The following is a 20,799-nucleotide window of genomic DNA, read 5'->3' as shown; positions in this document are numbered from 1 at the left end:
TACAAATCTTTTAAGGAAAAATTTCTAGATATATTACTCAAATATTAGTTAAAGGAACTGAACCAGAGACACTTTTTCCAGTAACTGAAATGTAGAACTTCTTAGGACTTTTCCTCTTTTATAAAATTAAAGGCTTTGATAAAAATAAACCTTCTAAAATGAATAATATAACAAATTCATGATAAATTATTCAGCCAATGAATGAAAATATACATGAATAATTTTGATGTTTTTTGTTTTAAAAAAAGTACCTTCCAAATCAGAATAAAGGAGTTTCTTGCACACTGAACTAAAATAAGTTTTTATTTGATGAAATAAGGATAGGCTCAAGCAATTCCATCACTGACTCTATTCTTATCTTTCTAAATTTTCTGGTCTATTTGGTGAAGAGAGCTGTCCTCTCTCTGGCTCCCCACATTTGGTCTATTCCCAGTCCTAAAAATGCAATATAAAGAAAAAGATTAAATCCCAAACCAAATATCCAACAAAAATTGAAAGAAAATCTAGACAGTATGGTAATATCATAACAATAAGTATAGTACGATTATTGTTTTTTGAGTTCTTATTATATGCCAGGGCTTTACATGCATTAACAAATTTAATCTCAGTTTGTGTTGACATCACACTCTAAATGATTTAAATTCAAAATTTAAGAGTTTTCAGTCACTAGAATTATCTCTTAATAATCATATTTCAATCTTTTTCTTTAGTTTGTTTGGCACTATCCTATGTATCTAAACATAAAATTTGTATAGGGTTAAAAAAAAAACCTATGGTAGGCATAAAATGTTAGTAATTCTTTTGTGTGTTTGTGGGGTTACGCATGTGCATGTGTATATAAAATGAATTTTATTCTTTGTGTTTCTTTGGGTACAAAAACCAATGTCACTATATTCACTGTATTCATCATACTGATCAATCAATTGAGGGGGACGAAAATCCCAAAGGCACCACATAACACAGTCTAATAAATTATATAACTGAAGATTTATATATGAAATTGTCAGTTTAGCCAATCCAGTCAAAAGATTTCAAAAGAAATCTATCTTTGGACTTAAACACAACCTCATTGCACTCTTGAATAATTATTTTGAATGCCATATACTTTTTCTAAGCTTCATAATGAGCTCTAATAAATTTCAGTTTGGATTGTATATTTGGGGAGAGATAGGAGCTCCTATTGTTTACTCAGGTTTCTTGAGCTTTCACCTGGATCTTCAGTGACTCCCTTGTTTTTCCAACACATTGGAGTATCTGTGTTCAAAGCTGGACTTTCTTATTGTCCTGGCAAAAGAGCATGGTCTGCCTAAGAACTCACACATACTAAATTGCATCTGTAAGTTTTCCATCTGGGAATCATTGGTATTTTGACTAAAGAAAGCTTTGGGGGAAAAAGAGATTTCTGGCACTTTTTTCTGTCTTCTTCCTACCTATCTCTTCCAGAGCTCTGGACACCCACAGCCTAAATCCCTGCCTACCCTTCTCAAAGTATTCCTTCCTGCCCAAGACTGGACTTTCAGTAATTCTATTGAAATTTTTAAAATACGTACTTTATCCAATGACCTAGTATTTGAAAGTTTTATGACTTTCAATAAAAAGACAAAAATAGGTTGAATGTCCCTTATCCAAAATACTGGGGACCAAAGGTGTTTTAGCATTTAGATTGTTTTAGGTTCTAAAAGATACAAATATATATACTGAGAGATTAGGGGGATGGGACCCAGGTCTAAACATGAAATTCATTATGTTTCATGTACCTCTTATAGATAGAGGCAAGGTTATTTTATACAATATTACAAGGCACTTGCACTTTGATCGCAGCTTGTCATATGAACTCTGGTATAGAATTTTCCACTGTGGCATCATTTTGGTGCTCAGAAAGTCTTGGGTTTTGGAACATTTCATATCAGAGATATTTAACCCATAGTGTGATAAAGACCTTCAATCCACTCGAAGCTTCTGTTGGTTAGGTATGTGCTAGTGAAAAAGTAGAATGTGAAGTATGGTTTTAGTTCTTATTCTGCCAATAATTCACTAGAATGTTTTAGACAAGGAAATGAAACAGTTTAGACCTTATTTAATAATATGAACAATAGAGAAGCTTAACTAGGCAATGTGGATTCTAGATTTCAATGAAAATGTCTTAGAAATCATTAAGTATTCTGAGGAAATATGAAATTTCATATTTCATTAGCCCAGAAAGTTCTAAGTCTGTGGAAAATATATTTGCTTTAGAACAACATTTCAGGAGAATGAAAGAGATAATTTAATACTTCACACACAAAAAAAAAAAATCTGGCTTTCCAAATCATCTTGGCAAAAGCTGGTATAAGAATATAAGATAAAAAATCATGATTAAGGGTTATTGTTTAATGTCTAGTACATTAGGTTTAGAACTTTTTATATTGTTTTATATATTTATTTTGCTTCATGAATGATTAAAATGGTAATAAGGAGTCTTTATATAACTAATTTACATAACATAACTATTTCCAGGACTTGATGCATAACTGAACTATCTTTAATAGTAAAAGACATTCACAGTTGTTAATCATGCAATATGATATACTGTCATTTATTCCTTTGGTTTATTTACTTGAAAGTTCTTAGCCAACAATACAATGATTGATTATAATATTGTTTTTACTAATAAATGCCAGATATATTATAAAGAATAATTTTTTCATTTAAAATTTTTGTTTTTATTTTTTTAGTTGTTGATAGGCCTTTCTTTCTTCCTTTCTTTCTTTATTTATATGTGGTGCTGAGAATCCAACCCAGTGCCTCACATATGCTAGGCAAGTGCACTACTACTGAGCCCCAGCCCCAGCCCCAGCCCCAAAGATTAATCTAGATTTTAGGAATTCCCTGTAGTAAAACAAGGTGCATTTTATCTATAAATTTCTAAACTTGTAGCAACTTATATTCTATCGGGTCAATACTCAAAATTCTCACTTTCTCTTTAGGAACCCTGAATTTAGCTTCTAATTTTTAAATCAGGGATACAACTATTGTTCAATTTTGAATTCCATTCTCTCATTTCTCAAGCATATGTCCAAAATATTCTTTAGACAAACTAACACTCCAATTTTAATAGACCATTGAAATTACTGTGGAATAAGAAAGTACAGAACCACTTTTGCTTGATATATCATAAACAATTTTGTAAGTAAGAGGGGAAAAAAAAAAACACAGTTCTCTAATTGATGCAGGTAACAGCTGCAAGAGGCTGCTGCAGAGAAAATATCTGTGACCAGCCCAGGATTGAGATTCTGGAATGTGGATGACTGTAACCATTTGATAGCTGAACATTCCAACTTTAAAAGGAGGAATCCAGGTATCTGAGAAATGCCATGTTCACTGGATGCTAAATTTAAAGTGGCATTGACAGTAATGGCTCTTGATTAAATAATAGGAATGCTATTAACAGTTACATAACTCAAATAGGCCTCCATTTACTGATGAGGGAGAAGGGGAGCCATTTCAAAAGACATTACTGACCAGAATGCAAATGAATGACTTAATATTAAGAGGTCTAGAAAGTAAATCTGTAGTAAAATTTTAGAAAAGAAAACTTCCACTTCCATACATAGAAGAGATTAAGAACAATTCACTGAGAAAAATAGAAGCAGAAAAAAGACATTCAATTTCTTCAAAATATCTAGCACAAATCATGATGAGTATATGCCTAAAATGTTTGAATAAAACAGTATCTGTTCTTCTGGGTTAAGAATGAAAGCAAAGCAACATCATGCTGCTGTCCTTCCCAGAGGAGTGTACAAACAGTGACCACACGGAACTGGCACCTACTACAGCTTTAAAAATTGTGTTCCTTGGGAAAATGGTCATATGGTTAATAAGATAAGACTCTTATTGATCTACATTACTTATTTACTTTTCTACAGGTATGTATTCCTGATACAAATATCAAAGAAGCCTCAAATTTAACATATATGATTTTAGGTTGATATTTATAAATAAGCTTTACTTTTTCCTGCTCAAAATGATACTCACTGATTGTTATTTAAGATTTTGGACTACAAATTGAAATATACATGAAAGAGGTTTTTTTCCTCAATCCTACAAAACAAAGTAAGGGTTGTTTTTTGTAACTTGGTGACTTTACCAACTCAGTTATTATATAAAAGACTATGACTAATTTCATTTCTAAAAACAGAACAAAAGGAAGATTTGCATTTTGCCAGAGGCGAGTAGGAGGAAACATGAGGTAGATATAAATTCCTGACGCTAAAAGTATTTTAACACTAGAATGGGATATAATATACAGGTTACAGATTTTTAAATTTGCTAAAAGTTTTTAAATTGTTTGGTCTCTTATTTTTCCAACATGAACCATTACTATTTGATAAGAAGCTTAAAAAGTAGTACTATTTCAGGAGGACATTTGTTTGCATTTTCTCTTAAAAATTAAAGTATAGCAACCGCATAGAAATTCAGGTACATCTAAGGTAACAGGACTAGCAAAATACTACATTAAGTTCTAGAAATATGAAAATTTACAACCTCAATCTTAATGGTGTGAAAACTCCCTTTCTGGAGATTTTTTTCATTAGATTAAAATGTAATCATATTCACTTTAATGTCACATAATCCTCTGCACTTTATTTAAGCTATGAAGTTTGATGTGGAACACTGATACGATCACAGTGGTTTTTCCTGTTAGTTTTGGGTTTTTTTTTGGGGGGGGGCAGGAAGTGGAGGACAGAGGTTCTATATTTGTAGAGTACAAGACTGATATGATATTACAGTTGCTTTAAAGGTAAAAGTCCTACAACCAGGCTCAACCAAATACCTGACCTTTAGCATGGTGAATAGGACACAGACTTCAATGTCAGATATGCCTGGGGGTTAGAATCCAGTCCTTAAGCACTTTCCAGTTGCCAAGATCTTAAGCAAATTACCTATTGAAATCTCAAGTACCTCACTATCCAATGGGAATAACAACTGTCACTCAGGGTTCCTATGATGCTTACATGAAATGATACATACCAAACACTTAATTCTACAAGTGTCAGGAAATATTTTTACCACAGGAATTTCTCTTTTCATTTTTTGTATAAAAACTTGGGAGAACCCCCCTTGATATTGGGTTAACCAGGATCCTGACTCAGCTTTAGAGGCCAAGTTTATCTAATCTAGCTATGTATCCCAAATTGAGACTTGAGCTCACTAGGAAGCATACACACAGACACAGGATCATTTCTAGTTTTTTTCCTCCTATAATCTCCTCACATGTAAACTTAACATAAGTAATTTTAGATTTCTGCTGTTTTCTATTGAATATATTAGAGTATTACTTACAAAAATGAAATTATGGCTTCAAAACATTATCATATGAGTGATGGGTGCTTTAAAAAAGAAAGCTGGCTATGAAAAATGACTCTAAATACTGAAATTCCCTCACTGATGGTTTTAAAAATAAAATTATCATTTAAACAATGGTACAACAATCTTGAAAAGAAAAGCATTCAACTTTGTAAAAGGGCTAATCTGTGACTCAAAGAAGATACTGGTCTCCATGTAATTTTAATGAAATAATATAATGAAAAGCAATTTACCAAGTTCTATAGAAGCACCACATTAATATGAAACCCTATCCTAGGAGAAAAATCTCTCAGTTAATATAAAATCTTTTAAGGATAGAGATGGCTACACTTGCCAATGCCTATGGGGGTAAGCCAGGGGTAGGGGAACCCTATACTTGAAGAAAAAAGGCACAAGTGTTATTTCCTTATGCTAATTGGAGCAGGCTCTTCACAGAGTTGGCCAAATTCTTTTAAGTAAATCAGCACTGCCTATTTTCTATTAATCAATATTTAAATATTATTAGCCCCCCCAGGAAAAAACTTTTAAACATGATACACACTCTGGTTGTTTAAGGGAAAAATGTATGTTTTTTTACTCATGAAAACTTTTGTTAAATTAACCTCAGGTCTAAGAAATAAGCTGACTGAAAATAGCAAAACAGGCATTTCCTAAAAGTGACCAGGAAAATAATAGCTACATGGCACAATTAAGAAGATCCTACTTCAAGAAGTGATCAACTCTCAACAACAAGACAAATATTAATCCTCAATTATACAATTTCCAGATAATTAAATAATGAACCACGCACCTAGATAACCAAGGTAACACGTGCCCAAATATAATCTAAAAATAGTGTCAGCAAAATATCCCAAATGTTGTCTCAATCAAGTATCTGTATAAGTGATTGAGATCTTCTTACCTCTTGCTGTGGCACAAGTTTAGGACCAAATCTTAAAATTATTCCAAGTGACTGTATTTAGCAGTAGACTCAATAGGACACCACAGGTCTGCATTCCATGCAAAAGCAGAGAGAAGGAATCATAATCACACAGGATCGAACCTCATCCAGTACAGATGGCTCCAAGGCAGGTCATGGGTTGGTTCTAAGGCAGGTCCCCACAGCACTTGCAGGTGCCAGCTTTCTTTTCAGGCCCCCTTTCAGTAGCACTTCTCCTGGCTCTGATCTCCGCCTGTTTTGGAGCCAGCAGCATGAAGACTCTGCCTTCAGGAGCTCACTCCTCCTCTCTCAGCATGTACTGCTCAGCAACACTACAGACCCGCCCCAGTCTAAGCTTCCCTTGTAGAACAGGCTTCACCAGTGTGGCTCCACCCATCCACCTCACACAGGTGAATGTTTCCTGTTCAGAAAACACTCCTATGAAACTGACCTGTAACTATGTCCTTCATCTTTTGCAAAGTGACTTACACTGTTCAGTTGTTTGTATTTGCTAAGTAGGTGTGAGACAGTGTATCTGATAAAAATGTGGCATATTAGGCCCCAATAAAATTAAAAGAGAGTGATCAAGTAGGAAGTATTGCTAGTAAAAGGATTAAACTAACAGCAACAGGTAAATAAAGCAACCATTTTTATATCTTTGCTGATATCAAACTGTGATTATTATTCCACTAATACTTTTTTTAAGTATCAATTTACAGTTTCTGTGTGAAAAATTCTGAGGACAATTTCTTGTGCATCCACTAGAGGGAAAAAAGTAATTTTTTTTTCAGTACTAAAAATCCAGAATTAAATAAATTTTCCTGAGTGTGAACTCATCCTTTGTCCACTGTCCAGTTAAGTGTGTGTATCTGAACTCCACCTGAGGGGTACCCAGGGACTTCTTTTACTCTAAAAGAAATATTTCTCAGCAAGAGAGAAAATTCTGGGCAAGTACTATCAAATTAGTATTCAATAAATCTTAATCTGTTAGTTTTTAAAATAGTCTTACTATTTATCTGTATAAATGCAGTATGTTGGAGAGATTCAATAGCTAAACAAAAACACTAACAAATTGTACTAACTCTATTAGAATTAAATAAATAAATGAACTGGAAAACACTGACATATTTTCTGTTCCAAATGACTTTTTACTAATTTCAATGTAAATTTCATCTTCAGATATTATTTGCCTTTAATTAGCAAAATGATATTGTATCATTATTGTTATAACGTTATGTGCTAGGCAGTTCTAAGTACTTAAAAAGTTCTTCATCAAAACTCTATTAAGTTAGGCCAGAGTTTCCTATTCCTCTTAACAAAACCTGTTCCCAAGAGAAACTGTTTTACCAGAGCCTAAAGAAAGGAAGAACACTGGAGAATGAATAAGAGAAGGCCAAATAAAAACTTGTTATTATCTTATTCTTAGTTGATATAACATATAACAATTTGTTCAAAATTATTGACAATGTATTTTATTAAGTATATGTTTATGAATACTTTGTACAAATAAAATTAATGGGAACAAAGTATAGGGGAAAATTAGGAATAGTTTGTTATTAAAAAGTACTAACATTACTGGTGAAGTGATATAGTGTTATTCAAAAGAGGAATTGGATTAGTTGTAAATGTATACTGAAAACAAGTGCTAAAAATTTTTAAATGAAAATAAATACACTTGATATGCTAAGAAAATGGAAGCATATATAATAATCAATTAAAAAAAACTCTATTAAGTTGATTCAACTATTATCCCATCTTACTGATAAAAAAAACAAGTCAGAGAGGGTAAGCAATCTGCCAAGGCAGCACAATTGGTAACTGGCAGAATTGGGAGACCCAGGCAATACTCATCATACCCAGCCAAAATCTTACCCTGTTGATTGGATTTATTTTTTCCTTCCTCTCTGATCATAGCTCTGAATATAAAATTGTTGATAAATGGTAGGACACAATAAGGAAAACAATGAATAAATATGATTTTAAAAGACCATAGAGAATTCTAATATGTGGCAGAAACAAAACATGTTAATTTTTCACCAATGGAACAGCTTTGGATTTATTGTTTTTGTTGAATAGGAAATGAAGTATTAAAATTTAATCATGGTAGAGAAGGCAAATCCACTGTTCTTTAATTTCAAGCTAAAAATACCACTACTTCCCAACCCACTTCCTTTGGCCAAAACTAAACATAGACAAGAGACAGCAAAGGAAAAAGAAAAGAGAGAAAGAATAGACAGAGAGATGGAGAAGGCAAATAAAGATAATGTAGAAAAGTCACTTTGGGAATGCTTAGTAAAACGCATAAGCCCCTAATATTATCTAAGGTGTAAACATGGATAAGAACAACTAAATTCCACAATAATTTGCTTGGGTGTAGGAGAATTGCATAATTATTTAATAATAATTCTCACCTAAAACTTGAAAGACTGTTCTCTATGTCATATAAAAATATACACTAAGAAACTGAGTGCATGCAAAATTTGACGGATTTGCAATAAGGTCCATATTCTAGTTAAAGTATATGGTGACAATGTCAATTTTTTGACTTTGATAATATACTATATGATTATGTAAGATGTAAAATCATGGGGAAGGAGAAGGATGATTACAGGAGAACTTTCTGTATTATTTCTCCAACTTCTTCTGAGACTAATTATTTCAAAATAAAAAATTTAAAAATATGTCAGACTGAAAAAGCATTATGCTGTGTCATCTTGTGACTGCTTATGGCAGAGAAGTCATTTGTCATTTTTCTCTCATATTTAATGAAATGTTTGTACAGTACCCACCTGTGAAGGACTAAAAAGTATCTCTGTGGGGTAGCAGGGACAAAATAATTCACTGGAAAGGCAATGGCTATATTCCAGTCATTCTATTATAAAAATTACCTGAGGGATTCAAACCCTTTGTACTATGTCTGCAAATTCTTCTAGTTTCATAGTCAAATATATACAGAATCAGATCACTTCTCATGGGTTCCTGGCTTCCATACTGGTCTAAGCCACTGCCAGTGTCTCTTCTTACATCTTCCTCCTTGCCTATTCTTAGTATTTAAAGTGATCCTTTTAAGGTAAATTAGATTAACCAACAACTCTGTTCAGCACATCTTCACTGCCTTCTCATGTAATTCCAAATAAAAGCCAAAACCCCTACAAAAGTGCCCAGGCCCTAGGAAGGATCTGGTCCCTCTCTCCTTCTAACTGCATATCGTTTCTCTTTAGCCAACCTGGCCTTCCTGCTGGTCCCATAATAAGCTGGACATACATCCAGGTCAGTTATCTTAATATTTATGGAATCCCTCTCTGGAAAGCCCTTCCTCAAGGTATACGAGTCCATTCCCTCATCATCTTCTTCAGGTCTTTGCTCAAAAGTAACCTTCTAATGAGCCCTCCCTTGACCACAATGCCCTCCTGAATGATAACCCCACATGACCCACATCCTAGCACTTCCCAGTTTTTACACCATTCTTGGCTTTATTTTTCTGCGTAGTACTGACAATCATACCATCTATTTCATTTATTTATTTACCTCTCTTCCTCTCTTCACACTGCAATATAAACACCATAATAGCAGAATTTCTATCTGTTGTTCTCACTATTTTAGCCATAGCACTTAGTATGCATTCAATAAATTCCTGATCAAGGGGCTGGGATGTATGTAGCTCAATAAGAGATCACTTACCTAGTATATATAAGGCCCTAGGTTTAATATACAACACTGAAAAAAATTAAAATTAAAAATAGATAAATAGGAGCTGGGGTTGTGGCTCAGTGATAGAGTGCTTTCCTGGCATGTGTGAGGCCCTGGGTTCAATTCTCAGTACTACATAAAAAAATAAATGAATAAAATAAAGGTATTGTGTCCATCTATAACTAAAAGAATATTTTTAAAAATAAATCTTTTAAAAAACAGATAAATAATTTGATTAATGAATGCATGAACACTAGAAATGACCAAAGATGGAAGTCTCTTTGAGCCATAAGAAGACTGATTTGAGCCCGGCTCCTAGATCAAAAGAAAGATGGGGGATTAGGAAGCATTTGTGATAACTATAATGGAAATCACACATTTTCAATTACTTACCAATCAGAATTCTTTGGGAACATCCATCATGCATAAAGGGTGCAAATTTGTATGAAATTGAATATCTGCCCACAAGCAGAAGAATGTTGGTGCAGATAAAAGACACACAGTAAGTAAATTATCAAACTCAAAATGAGATAATTTTTGCCATACATTATTCCCAAATGAGTGATATAAACAATGGCTACTGTAGGCAAATCACAGGTAGAATGAATATTATTGATATTTCCTTGGAGTTTATCAGAAATGCAGATCTACTGAATCATGATCCACAGTTGAATAAGGTCTCTCAGGTGAATTGAATGCACTCAAGTGTGTGAAGTAGTGGCCCTTGGGAGCCTTCATTATGGGCATGGTCAGTCATTTTAGACAGGAGAAAAATATATGAGCAAGGAACTCGGAAGCCCAGAGCATTCTGGGAGGAGAGTAGTAAGCAAACACGTTACTGAAGCTGATATAGTCAAGAAATGGGAGAAAACAGACCAGAAAAATAAATTAGTTCCAATGTTGTGGAGCACCTTCAATTCTAGAGTAGAGATTTGTAAGTAATTCTGGAACAGAGGGAAATCACTAAAGTTTTCTGAAGGGTTATATAAGTTGTATTCTAAAACTGTAATAGTAAATACTAGGATGGATTGATTCAACAGGCAGTAATTGTGAATTCACTGAATATACCTCCTGTGGAGAAATAAAGAATGAGCTATATTTGCCACTTGTGAGGAGAGAGCACATTTCAGTGAACAAGTAAAAAAACTGCTATTGGATTTGATGAGGATTAGAGAGAGAGGAGTCAGTGAAACTCTTGTAGAAGAAGTGGATCATGGCCTAAGTCCTGAAATAACACAGCAGAATTCAAGCTGTGGCATTGGAAGAAGTGGGCACATTCCAGTAATCCCAGATACTCCAGAGGCTGAGGCAGGAAGATTGCAAGTTTGAGGCTACCCTGGGAAACTTAGCGAGATCATGTCTCAAAATAAAACAGAAAAGGGCTGGGGATATGGCTCACTGGTAGAATGCTTGCCTAGCATGCATGAGGCCCTAGGTTCAATCCCTAGTACAAGAAAACAAAAAGGCAGGGGGAGGGCATTTCAGGCTGCACAAACATCAGGAGCAAAGGGAAAACTCTGAAACCAAGTGACATGTTTTCAGGAAACAAGTAGATTCCAGCTGAGTATGTAGGGAGACTGATTACAACTGAAAATGAAAAGGAAGGATGGCTAGAAGTACTACTAGAAGTTATGCTTTGTACCTAGTGAGGAAAGATTGAAAGTTTTTTTTAATTAAGGAGACAACAGAAAAGATGATCAATGAAGACAAATTTGTAAATAAAGTGGGTTCATTAAGCAATTCTTTTTATCCTCAATTTAACCCATCCTATCTACAATAAACAGCTCCCACTCCTGCTGTATCAATGTACACAAGTTGTTCATCACCCCCCGGTTATTTTGCTGCAGCCGGACTGCGGCAGATGGTGGCCCGTCCGGGGAGCCCCGGGACACTCAGGGGTAAGTGACGGGAGCAAATCTGCTCATCCCTAGGCAGATAGGGCGAGAGGAAAAATGGCCATTTCAAGAAAATGGAGAAGATTGATACAGTATGTTTGTGTCTTGTTTTGTCTTGAAATGTTGTATTGTCTTTGTGACGAAAATAAGGAAGGGGTGTTAAGTAAATTTCTAAGGAAAGAGGCACCCCAGTGGAGCCAAGAATAGTTAGGGCATGTGTTGATGGAAGCCCAGGAACTCTAGTCAGAAAGAAGAAAGTTCAGAGGAGGAAGGATTATCAGGAAAAAAGTTGCAGCAAAAGGCTATTACTGAATACTTTTCCTTACCAGAGGGTGCGTGAATCAGCACAGCGGCTGCCACGTGCGCGAGCCCATCATGGTGCAGCAAAGACTTTCCAAGCGGCGGCAGCTGGCTCTTCCCCATCCCCCGCCCGGGGAGCAGAACACCACTTTGAGAGCCCAAATCCAAACCTGACCTGGAGGCACCTTCTCGCGGACTCTTGCTCCCTGTGCCCGGTGGCAGTTTGAGTCCAGAACACTCCCCGGACTCTCCCCGGGGCCATCTGGGGCTGCCCAGACGCTGCAGGCAGAAGACGGCCCGCCTCCCTGAAGTTTGATCATTTCCAAGGCCAGTAACTACAATGGTTCTCCTACACCTGGAAGCTAATGAGTAAGGAGCACTATTAAGGCTTATTTCAAATGTAAAAAACCTTGAAATAATGTACTAAATTGTTCAGAAGGATGTTTTCTTAGTAGAATACTACAGGATTTTCTTTAGCCAGCATTGCCGGAGTTCCTTCCTTCATCCAGTGCCGGTGAAGATGAGGGTGGAAGAATTTCCAGTGTTGCTGAGAACCGGACGAGACTTCTGATCAAGCTAGCTGCCTGCAGAACTTACCTGGACTGTGAACTTAAGCTAGCTGCCTGCAGAATTTACCTGGACTGTGATTTAAGCTAGCTGCCTGCGGAACTTACCTGGACTGTGAATTTACCTGGACTGTGATTTACCTGGACTGTGAGTTAATCTATTGAGACACTGCTTTACCTGGACTGAGACAACAAACTGTAATCTACAACAAATTGTAACTCGGTATCTTTGCAAACAGTGTCATTGGTGGTATAATTTTTCCAAGGCTTCTTGCATGGAGCCATCAATTGGCTTGGTATTGTGGCATTTTGTATCCTCCCTTTCTGTTTGTAGCAGATTATTTATGGTGTTTGTGTAAAAACCACTATGGTCGTTATTTAAATTAAACAAAAGGGGGAAATGTTAGGGTCTGTAAACAAGTCAAGATGGTGCCTGGCATTTTGCCAGAGGGAGTGGTTTGTGAAGTAATGCCAGCGAGCCATTAAGTGTGGAGATTCCTTATGGGTTGACTGCTGTATCTAGTTTATGTTAATTAAGATAAGCTGTGTGGAATGTATATATACCCCTCCTGTCCTACAATAAATGGCTCCCACTCCTGCTGTATCAATGTACACAAGTTGCTCGTCACCACCCCCCCACCCCCCCACCCCCGGTTATTTTGCTGCAGCCGGACTGCGGCAACATATAAGGTTTTCACGTAAAGAATTCTGAGTTTTGAGTTCATTGCACCTGGGATATTTACGTTAGGCACTTGGTTCAGTGACTGACATTCTTGTACTCCTAAGATCTCCTAGGGTACTGATTCCAGTATCTGATTCATACAGATATCAGCCTCCAGAACACAAGTTCGCATATGTGCAATGGGAAGAATATTCAGTATAACAATCCACATAGAAGACATAAAAACTTGGACCTCTTTAACTGGATATGTAAATGTGCGCATTTCACACTGAAGTGACATGCAAACAATATGGGTAGAAGGCAGCAAACGGATGGAAACTGAAACACAAAAGAGAAACAACCCAGAAGTAAGCAAATAAAAATAAAGGGAAAAAATCATAATTATAAAAATTGCAAATAAAATGACAAAGAAAGTAAGGTATTGGAACACTGATTTCTTAAAAGAATACTAAGAAGAATTTTGTTGTTTTTGTTTTGTTTTTTTCTCTTTAAAGGAACACTATAGTGGGGATGCAGCCCAGGGATACAGTGCTTAACTAGCATATGCAAGGCCCTGGATTTGATCCCTAGCACCACAAACAAATAAATTAAAAACAAATACTAGAAAGATTTCTTTTTCTTGTCATTGAGATACTGGAGATTGAAGCCTGGGGCATTTTAGCACTGAGTTACATCCAAGCTCTTTTTATTTTGAAACAGGGTTTCACTAAATTGCCAAGGTTGGCCTGGAACTTGTGATCCTCCTGCCTCAACTTCCCAAGTTGCTGGGATCATAGTGGCATGCCACTTCACCCAGTTCTACTGCATCATCTTTCAAACATTTCATTGTTTACCTTTCAGATGAAGATTTGTAATTCTCCTGGAAAGGATTTTTGCATATGGAGTTATAGTCAGGCTTCTCTTTCATTTATGCTCAGTTGTCTAGTGACTCAGGACCCTTTATGGAAATAATGCTGCCCTGCAATGCCATCTTTACCATAAATCAGGTGTCTACATATATACAAGATTGTTCCTTGACAATGTTCTGTCTCACTGATCAATAGATGTCCATTTCTGGCATTTATATCAGTGTCTTAGTGAAGTTTTACAATAAGTCTTAATATATATTACAATAAAGTTTCCAACCTTTTGTTCTTGAGTATTCTTGAGTCTTCATTTCCATATGTACTTAAAAATCAGTTTAGACTCAGTGGTCAATTTCCACAAAAATCCCAGTGCAATGTTCAGGGCATTTATCAGTTAACTCTGTCCCACTGGGCTCTGAACCCCAATTTCCCTTTCCCTAGCACTGTGACTTCCTCTCCTCCATCAGTAGACTACAGGGGAATAATTTCCCCAAATGCTGGGAGTCATCCCACCCCCAGGATTTTTCTTCTGCTTCACCTTAGCTCAGCAATTGTTTATTAACGTTCCAGTGCTTCAAAGACTTATTTTTCTATTTCTGTCAAATATTTCTATCTGTTCTCAGAGAAAAGATTTATCTAAATTCTTAGTCTTCCATTTCCAGAAGTTCTGTCTCAAAAGTAAGCTTTAATTTTCTCCTTTTCTTCTCCCTCCCCTTTACATTCCCCACCCGTCTCATGTCTTAGATGATGTGGAAAGATATAGAATTCCAGCGTGGAAATTATTTTAAAAGAACAAATGTTGATCCCAGCAATGAAAATTATGATATGAGAATTGAGGAATTCATTACATGGGCTTAACAGAAGATTATACACAGCAGAGGAAAGAATCACTGAACTTGAAGAAATTTCAACAGAAACTATATTAACTGAGAAGAAGAAAAGATAGGGAGAAAATAGTGAAAAAAAAAAAAGTAGAACAGAGTCCAAGATCTGTGAGATAATATTAAAGAAAATAATTGATATGTAACAGAGAAGAGAACAACAACTGGACAAAGAGAAATATTTGAGTCAGGTATGGTAGTGCACGCCTGTAATTCCAGTGGTTTGGAAGGCTGGGGCAGGAGAATTGCAAGTTCAAAGCCAGCCTCAGCAAAAGCAAGGTACTAAGCAACTCAGTGAAACCCCATTGCTAAATAAAATACAAAAAAGGGCTGGGGATGTGGCCCAGGGGTTGAGTGCCTCTGAGTTCAATCTCTGGTACTGCCCCTCTCTGCCGCCACCAAAAAAAAAAAAAAAAAACATTAATATTTGAAGAGATCATAGCTGAGGACATCCAAAACCTGAAGAAAGATATCAATAAATGGGTACTCAATAAACTCCAAGCAACATAAACACAAGAAAAACGTGTGTTATTCCTTCCCCTTTCATCTTCCTCAACTTCACATTCTTCTACCATAACCTCAACCTTACATTCTCCTACCATGCCCTAAGGTAACTGAGTAAAATGACAATTTCTTATGATGAGCTGCTACCTTTCCTCTGCTTTTCTTTCCTCTTCTCTTTCTCTCACCTTTATTCTTAAGGCACCACGGATACTTGCTATCTTGGTCAGGACATGGTGACTCAAATTTTATTTATGAACACAAATAATTGAACATATTGAGAACATAAAGAACAGCTTTAAAAGGAAAATTTTTTCTATAACCCTTGTTGTGTAATAGTATGGGGAGCTTTAAGTTTTCAGTCTCAAACTATAGCTGCATCTTCTAGATTTGGCATCTAGCAGTGACAGATGGCAATGTTAAAAATAAATAGGACATTCAAGTTGTTTATACTGTAGGCAAAGACAGTTTTAAAGTGTGAAACAAGCCCAAGGCTGATTGAATTTACATCATGCTTTTCAAAATGATTAAGAATGCACATTTCCCTATGCCAACTCTACAATACTGTTCACAAAAAAAAATAAAACATTAGCTTTTGAAGGAGTACTTGTTTTTACTAATTGCTAACTTAGAATTAATGATGACTTGTAGGTCTTCAAATTCAAACCTACTTTCTAATATTATCAATAACTTTCTAATATTATCAATAACATTGGGAGACTTATCTCCCAGTGTAAAGCTTCTGGAGGTTATTATTATATGTCTCAATTCCCCATTCAAAATAAGAAAAAGTATTTGGTAACAGTAAATTTTTTTTCAATATTTTAAAAATTGTCAATGGACCTTTATTTAATTTATTTATATGTAGTGCTGAGAATTGAACTCAGTGCCTTGCAGATGCTAGGCAAGCACTCTACAACTGAGCCAAAACCCCAGCTCCTAATAGTTTAATATTGTCATTAAAATTTACTCTATGTTTTAAAAACTCAGTTTATAGGACATTTCTGAGTAAAAGATGTCAAAGATGATATGTAATGACTAATGAACTTATACCAATGGGAAGATGGATTAAAACAATGCACAAGAAATCACAAAAAAAATTTGATGTCAAATTTTAGTAGCATCAAAAAGTAACCATAAAAAACCTAGGATGATTTCAATAAGAAGATTGCTTTTGAAAAAAATCCAACACTGTTCTTAAAACAACACTCAACAAACTAGAAATAGAAGGTAACTTCTCAGTCTGAAAAAAGAGAGTATCCATAAACACCTTACTCAATGGTGAGGGACTAGATACTTTCCTCTAAGATCAGGCACACACTAAGATTGCTGGCACCTGAGGCTTCTGTTCAACATTGTATTAGAGATTCTCGCAAGGGAAACCAGGAGGAAATAAATAAATAAATACATACATACATACATACATACAAGACATTCAGAATGGAATGAAAGAAGTAAAAAGATTGCTATTCATAGATGACATGATTCTGTATAAAGAAAATCCCAAGGAATCCACTAAATAATGAATAGAACTAATAAGCAGTTCAGCAAGGTTTCAGGATTAAAAAAACTGCATTTCTCTGCATCTGCAAAGAACAATAAGTAAATAAAATTAAAAACAATTCCATTTACAAGAGCATCAAAAATATTTAAAAATAAATTCAATAAAAGATATACTATATCTAATAACTCTGAAAACTATAAAACACTGAAAGATATTAACACTCTCTAAATAAAAAGAAAAACAGTCTATGTTCAGGGATTGGAAGACTAAATATTAAAATGATAAAACTTCACAAATTGATCTACAGATTCAATAAAATTCCTATCAGAATTCCAGTTATCTTTGCAGAATTTGAAAAGCTGATTCTAAAATTCATATACAACTGCAAGGGATCCAAAAAAAAAAAATCAACCCTTGTAAAGAAGAATCAATTAGAACTTAACACTTCTTTTTTTTTTTTATTTGTAGTTGGACATAACACCTTTATTTCACTTGTTTATTTTTGTATGTGGTGCTGAGGATCGAACCCAGGGTCCCGCACGTGCAAGGTGAGCGCTCTACCGCTAAGCCACAACCCCAGCTCCAGAACTTAACATTTCTTAATTGCAAAACTTACTGCAAAGCCACAGCAATCAATATAGGGTAGTTCTTGGCATAAGACATACAGATCAATGGAACAGAACTGAAAGTCCAGAAATAAAGTCATGTACTTAAGGTCAACTGATTTTCTACAAGGGTGGAAAGACAATTCAATGGGGAATGAACAATCAATAAGCAGTGTTGGAACAATCCACATGACGTTGCATCTCTGCCTCACACCATATATGACAATTAATTCCAAAAAATAGATCACAGACTTAACATTGAAAATCTAAAACCATAAACCTCTCAGAAGAAACTATGAAAGTTAATCTTCATGGCACTAGGTTATTCAAAAACTTTAAAAAAATATACAAAATATTTAAAAAAAGAAAAATTAAACTGGACTTTATGCTTTTATGCTTCAAACTTTTATGCTTCAATAGATACCATCAAGAAATTGAAAGGTGAAATGCAAATCAAAACTTCTCTTAAGATTTCATCTCACTCTAGTCAGAATGGCAGTTATCAAGAATACAAACAACAATAAATGACGGTGTGGGGGGAAAGGCACACTCATACATTGCTGGTGGGATTGCAAATTTGTGGAACCTCTCTGGAAAGCCGTATGGAGATTCCTTAGAAAACTTGCAATGGAACCACCATCTGATCCAGCTATCCTACTCCTTGGTCTAACCTAAAGGACTTAAAATCAGCATATTATAGTAAAGCACCCACATCAATGTTTACAGCAGTTCAATTCACAATAGCTAAACTGTGGAACCAACCTAGATGCCCTTCAACAGAAGAATGGATAAAGAAACTGTGGTATATATACACAATAAACTATTACTCAGCATTAAAAGAGAATAAAATTATGGCATCTGCAGGTAAATGAATGGAGTTGAAGAATATCATGGTAAGCGAAGTAACCCAATCCCCCCAAAACCAAAGGCTGAATGTTCTGATAAGTGGGTGGTGATCCATAATGGGGGGGGGAGATAGAAGAACTTTGAGCAAAGGGGAGGGAGAGAAGGGGGTATGGGGTAGGAAAGATGGTGGAATGAGATGGACATTATTACCCTAGGTACATGTATGGCTGCACATATGGTGCGACCTACATCGTATACAACCAGAGAAATGAAAAGTTGTGCTGCAATTGTTTACAATGAATCAAAATGCATTCTGCTGTCATATATACCTAATTAAAATAAATAAATAACTTAAAAAAATAAAGTGAAAGATGATCCCAAAAATGGGAGAACATACTTATAAATCACTATTAACTGATAACTGACTTGTACCTGGACCAGACAAAAAACACAACTCAATAATTTTTTTGGTACTGGGGATTGAACCCAGGGCCTCATGCATGTGAGGCAAGTACTCTACCAACTGAGCTATATCCCCAGCCCCGCTAAGTGGTCTTTTGAGCCAGACACAGAAAACCATATTTTGTATATTCTACCTTTAAAAAAATCCAAAAGAGGGAAAGCTATAAAGACTGAAAGTAAATTAGTGGTTTCTTGGGCTGTGAGGGAAGAAAGGAATGGGAAAGAAGTGTCTCTAATGGATACAGGATTTCTTCTTGGAGTAATAAGATGTTCTAAAATTAACTGTAATAATAGTTGTACAATTATGTAAATATACCAAAAAACACTGAATTATACTCTTTAAAAGAGTGAATTGCATGGTATGTGAATTATATTTCCCAAAATTGTTATTTTTTTAAGTGATTAGTGCCATATTTTAAAAAAAGAAACTCACACTCATCACAATTACTAACAAATGTTTACTGAGCAATATGCACAGTCTTTTTAATAAATATACCAAAGCAAAATAAAATTGCCTTGAAAACAAATGAGAATCCTGGGTCAAGTAAAAGTGCAGAGAACACTATTTTGAAGTGTTTTCTTTAGTAAGCAATAAAGTTAATATGCCTATAAATTCCTATAAGAGAAATTGGAACAATGACTCCCTAATCTTCAATGAAGAAATAAGCTTTGAAAGGAGTTACTTCCCTTCACCTTTACTTAAATACTTTACAAAGACTGACAAATTTATGATTTGTAAGCAGAAATGAGAAAATACAAAATAAGGAAAGAATGAACTTTTCCCCTGTAATTCCCCTTACATACAGGCCTGTACAAAACTCTGAAGATACTTTAAGCAGTTCAATTAAATTCTGAGGCTTAGAAATCTTCTCCTTTCACCAGAAAGGACAGAAGAAATGTAATATAACTAGGAAAAATAAACTCAATTACTTCTTTGGTCTAAAATCTTTGAGTCTATTTTTATTTTCTTTTTAAAAATTTACATTGGATCGAACACTTCCAGACAAGATACTCTACAGAATTTTGCCCAGATTAAATCATCTCAACACATACAAAAATCCCAATTTTCTTGCTGCTTTTTTTAATCCCCTGAAACACTGCTTTGTTTATTTTAAATTTATTCCACATAGTTATATAGCACTATAAATTATATAAGTAATAAAAAATGCTGCTTCAAACAGTGTTTATGTTCACAGGCACTGATAAAATATACATGCCCTTCAACTGTTATCTTCCAATTGATCACATCAAGCCCGTGATGCCCATGTTAGATCTTTAAACTTATTTTTAAAATCACTTTATTCATTAATAAGCTGCATTCCTCCTATAGTATATAGTATATTCCTCCTATAGTAACCATAAAAGCAAGTAATGATAAAGCTTAGTGGAACACACATTCTTTAAAATTGTCTAAACATTAGAATATACATAAACAACTTTGTAAAATGAGCAACAGAAATTAGGCAGTGTTTAAAATTAAAATCATGTAAAATTAAGAATACATATTATATAAATAAATGCAAAGAACAGCCAAACAAGCCATGTACTTGACTAGAAGCGAACATCTATACCTGTGAGCAGCTGGTCATACCAAACTAATGAAAATGTGTACTCACCTGGTTTTGGCACTGAATTGGTCACCGACGGGGGAACTTTCTGGTTAATTAACTCAACACAATGTCCAGGGAAGAGTCCCACCTAAAGAAAAGCAACAAATACAGATTCCAAACTAGCAAACAAACCAGTATGTGAACACT

The 20,799-nt window shown here is 35.1% G+C and overlaps 1 protein-coding gene and 1 non-coding gene across 12 annotated transcripts in view; both read right to left on the bottom strand.

Annotated features, from left to right (window-relative positions):
* The window catches only part of Arhgap32 (Rho GTPase activating protein 32), a 307,145-nt gene that overhangs the window by 45,220 nt on the left and 241,126 nt on the right, over positions 1-20,799 (bottom strand). For 10 of the 11 annotated variants that reach the window (XM_058575244.1, XM_046432648.2, XM_046432646.2 and 7 more), the window contains one exon: positions 20,659-20,740. In XM_058575244.1, coding sequence (XP_058431227.1) covers positions 20,659-20,740 — 82 coding nt within the window. Of the gene's footprint in view, positions 1-6,247; positions 7,473-20,658; positions 20,741-20,799 lie in introns of those variants that run through there. The other variant, XM_046432650.2, reaches the window with a different exon arrangement.
* On the bottom strand, positions 19,046-19,119 carry Trnav-cac (transfer RNA valine (anticodon CAC)). Its single transcript has one exon. It is a non-coding gene; the product is annotated as a tRNA-Val (tRNA).

This window comes from Marmota monax, unplaced genomic scaffold (assembly GCF_021218885.2).
Source record: "Marmota monax isolate L192 unplaced genomic scaffold, Marmota_monax_Labrador192_F-V1.1 WCK01_AAM20220418_F8-fsc00062, whole genome shotgun sequence".
In the NCBI taxonomy this organism is placed as follows: Eukaryota; Metazoa; Chordata; class Mammalia; order Rodentia; family Sciuridae; genus Marmota; species Marmota monax.
The sequence above is the reverse complement of the archived record's forward strand: the minus strand, read 5'-3'. Positions and strand labels throughout refer to the sequence as shown.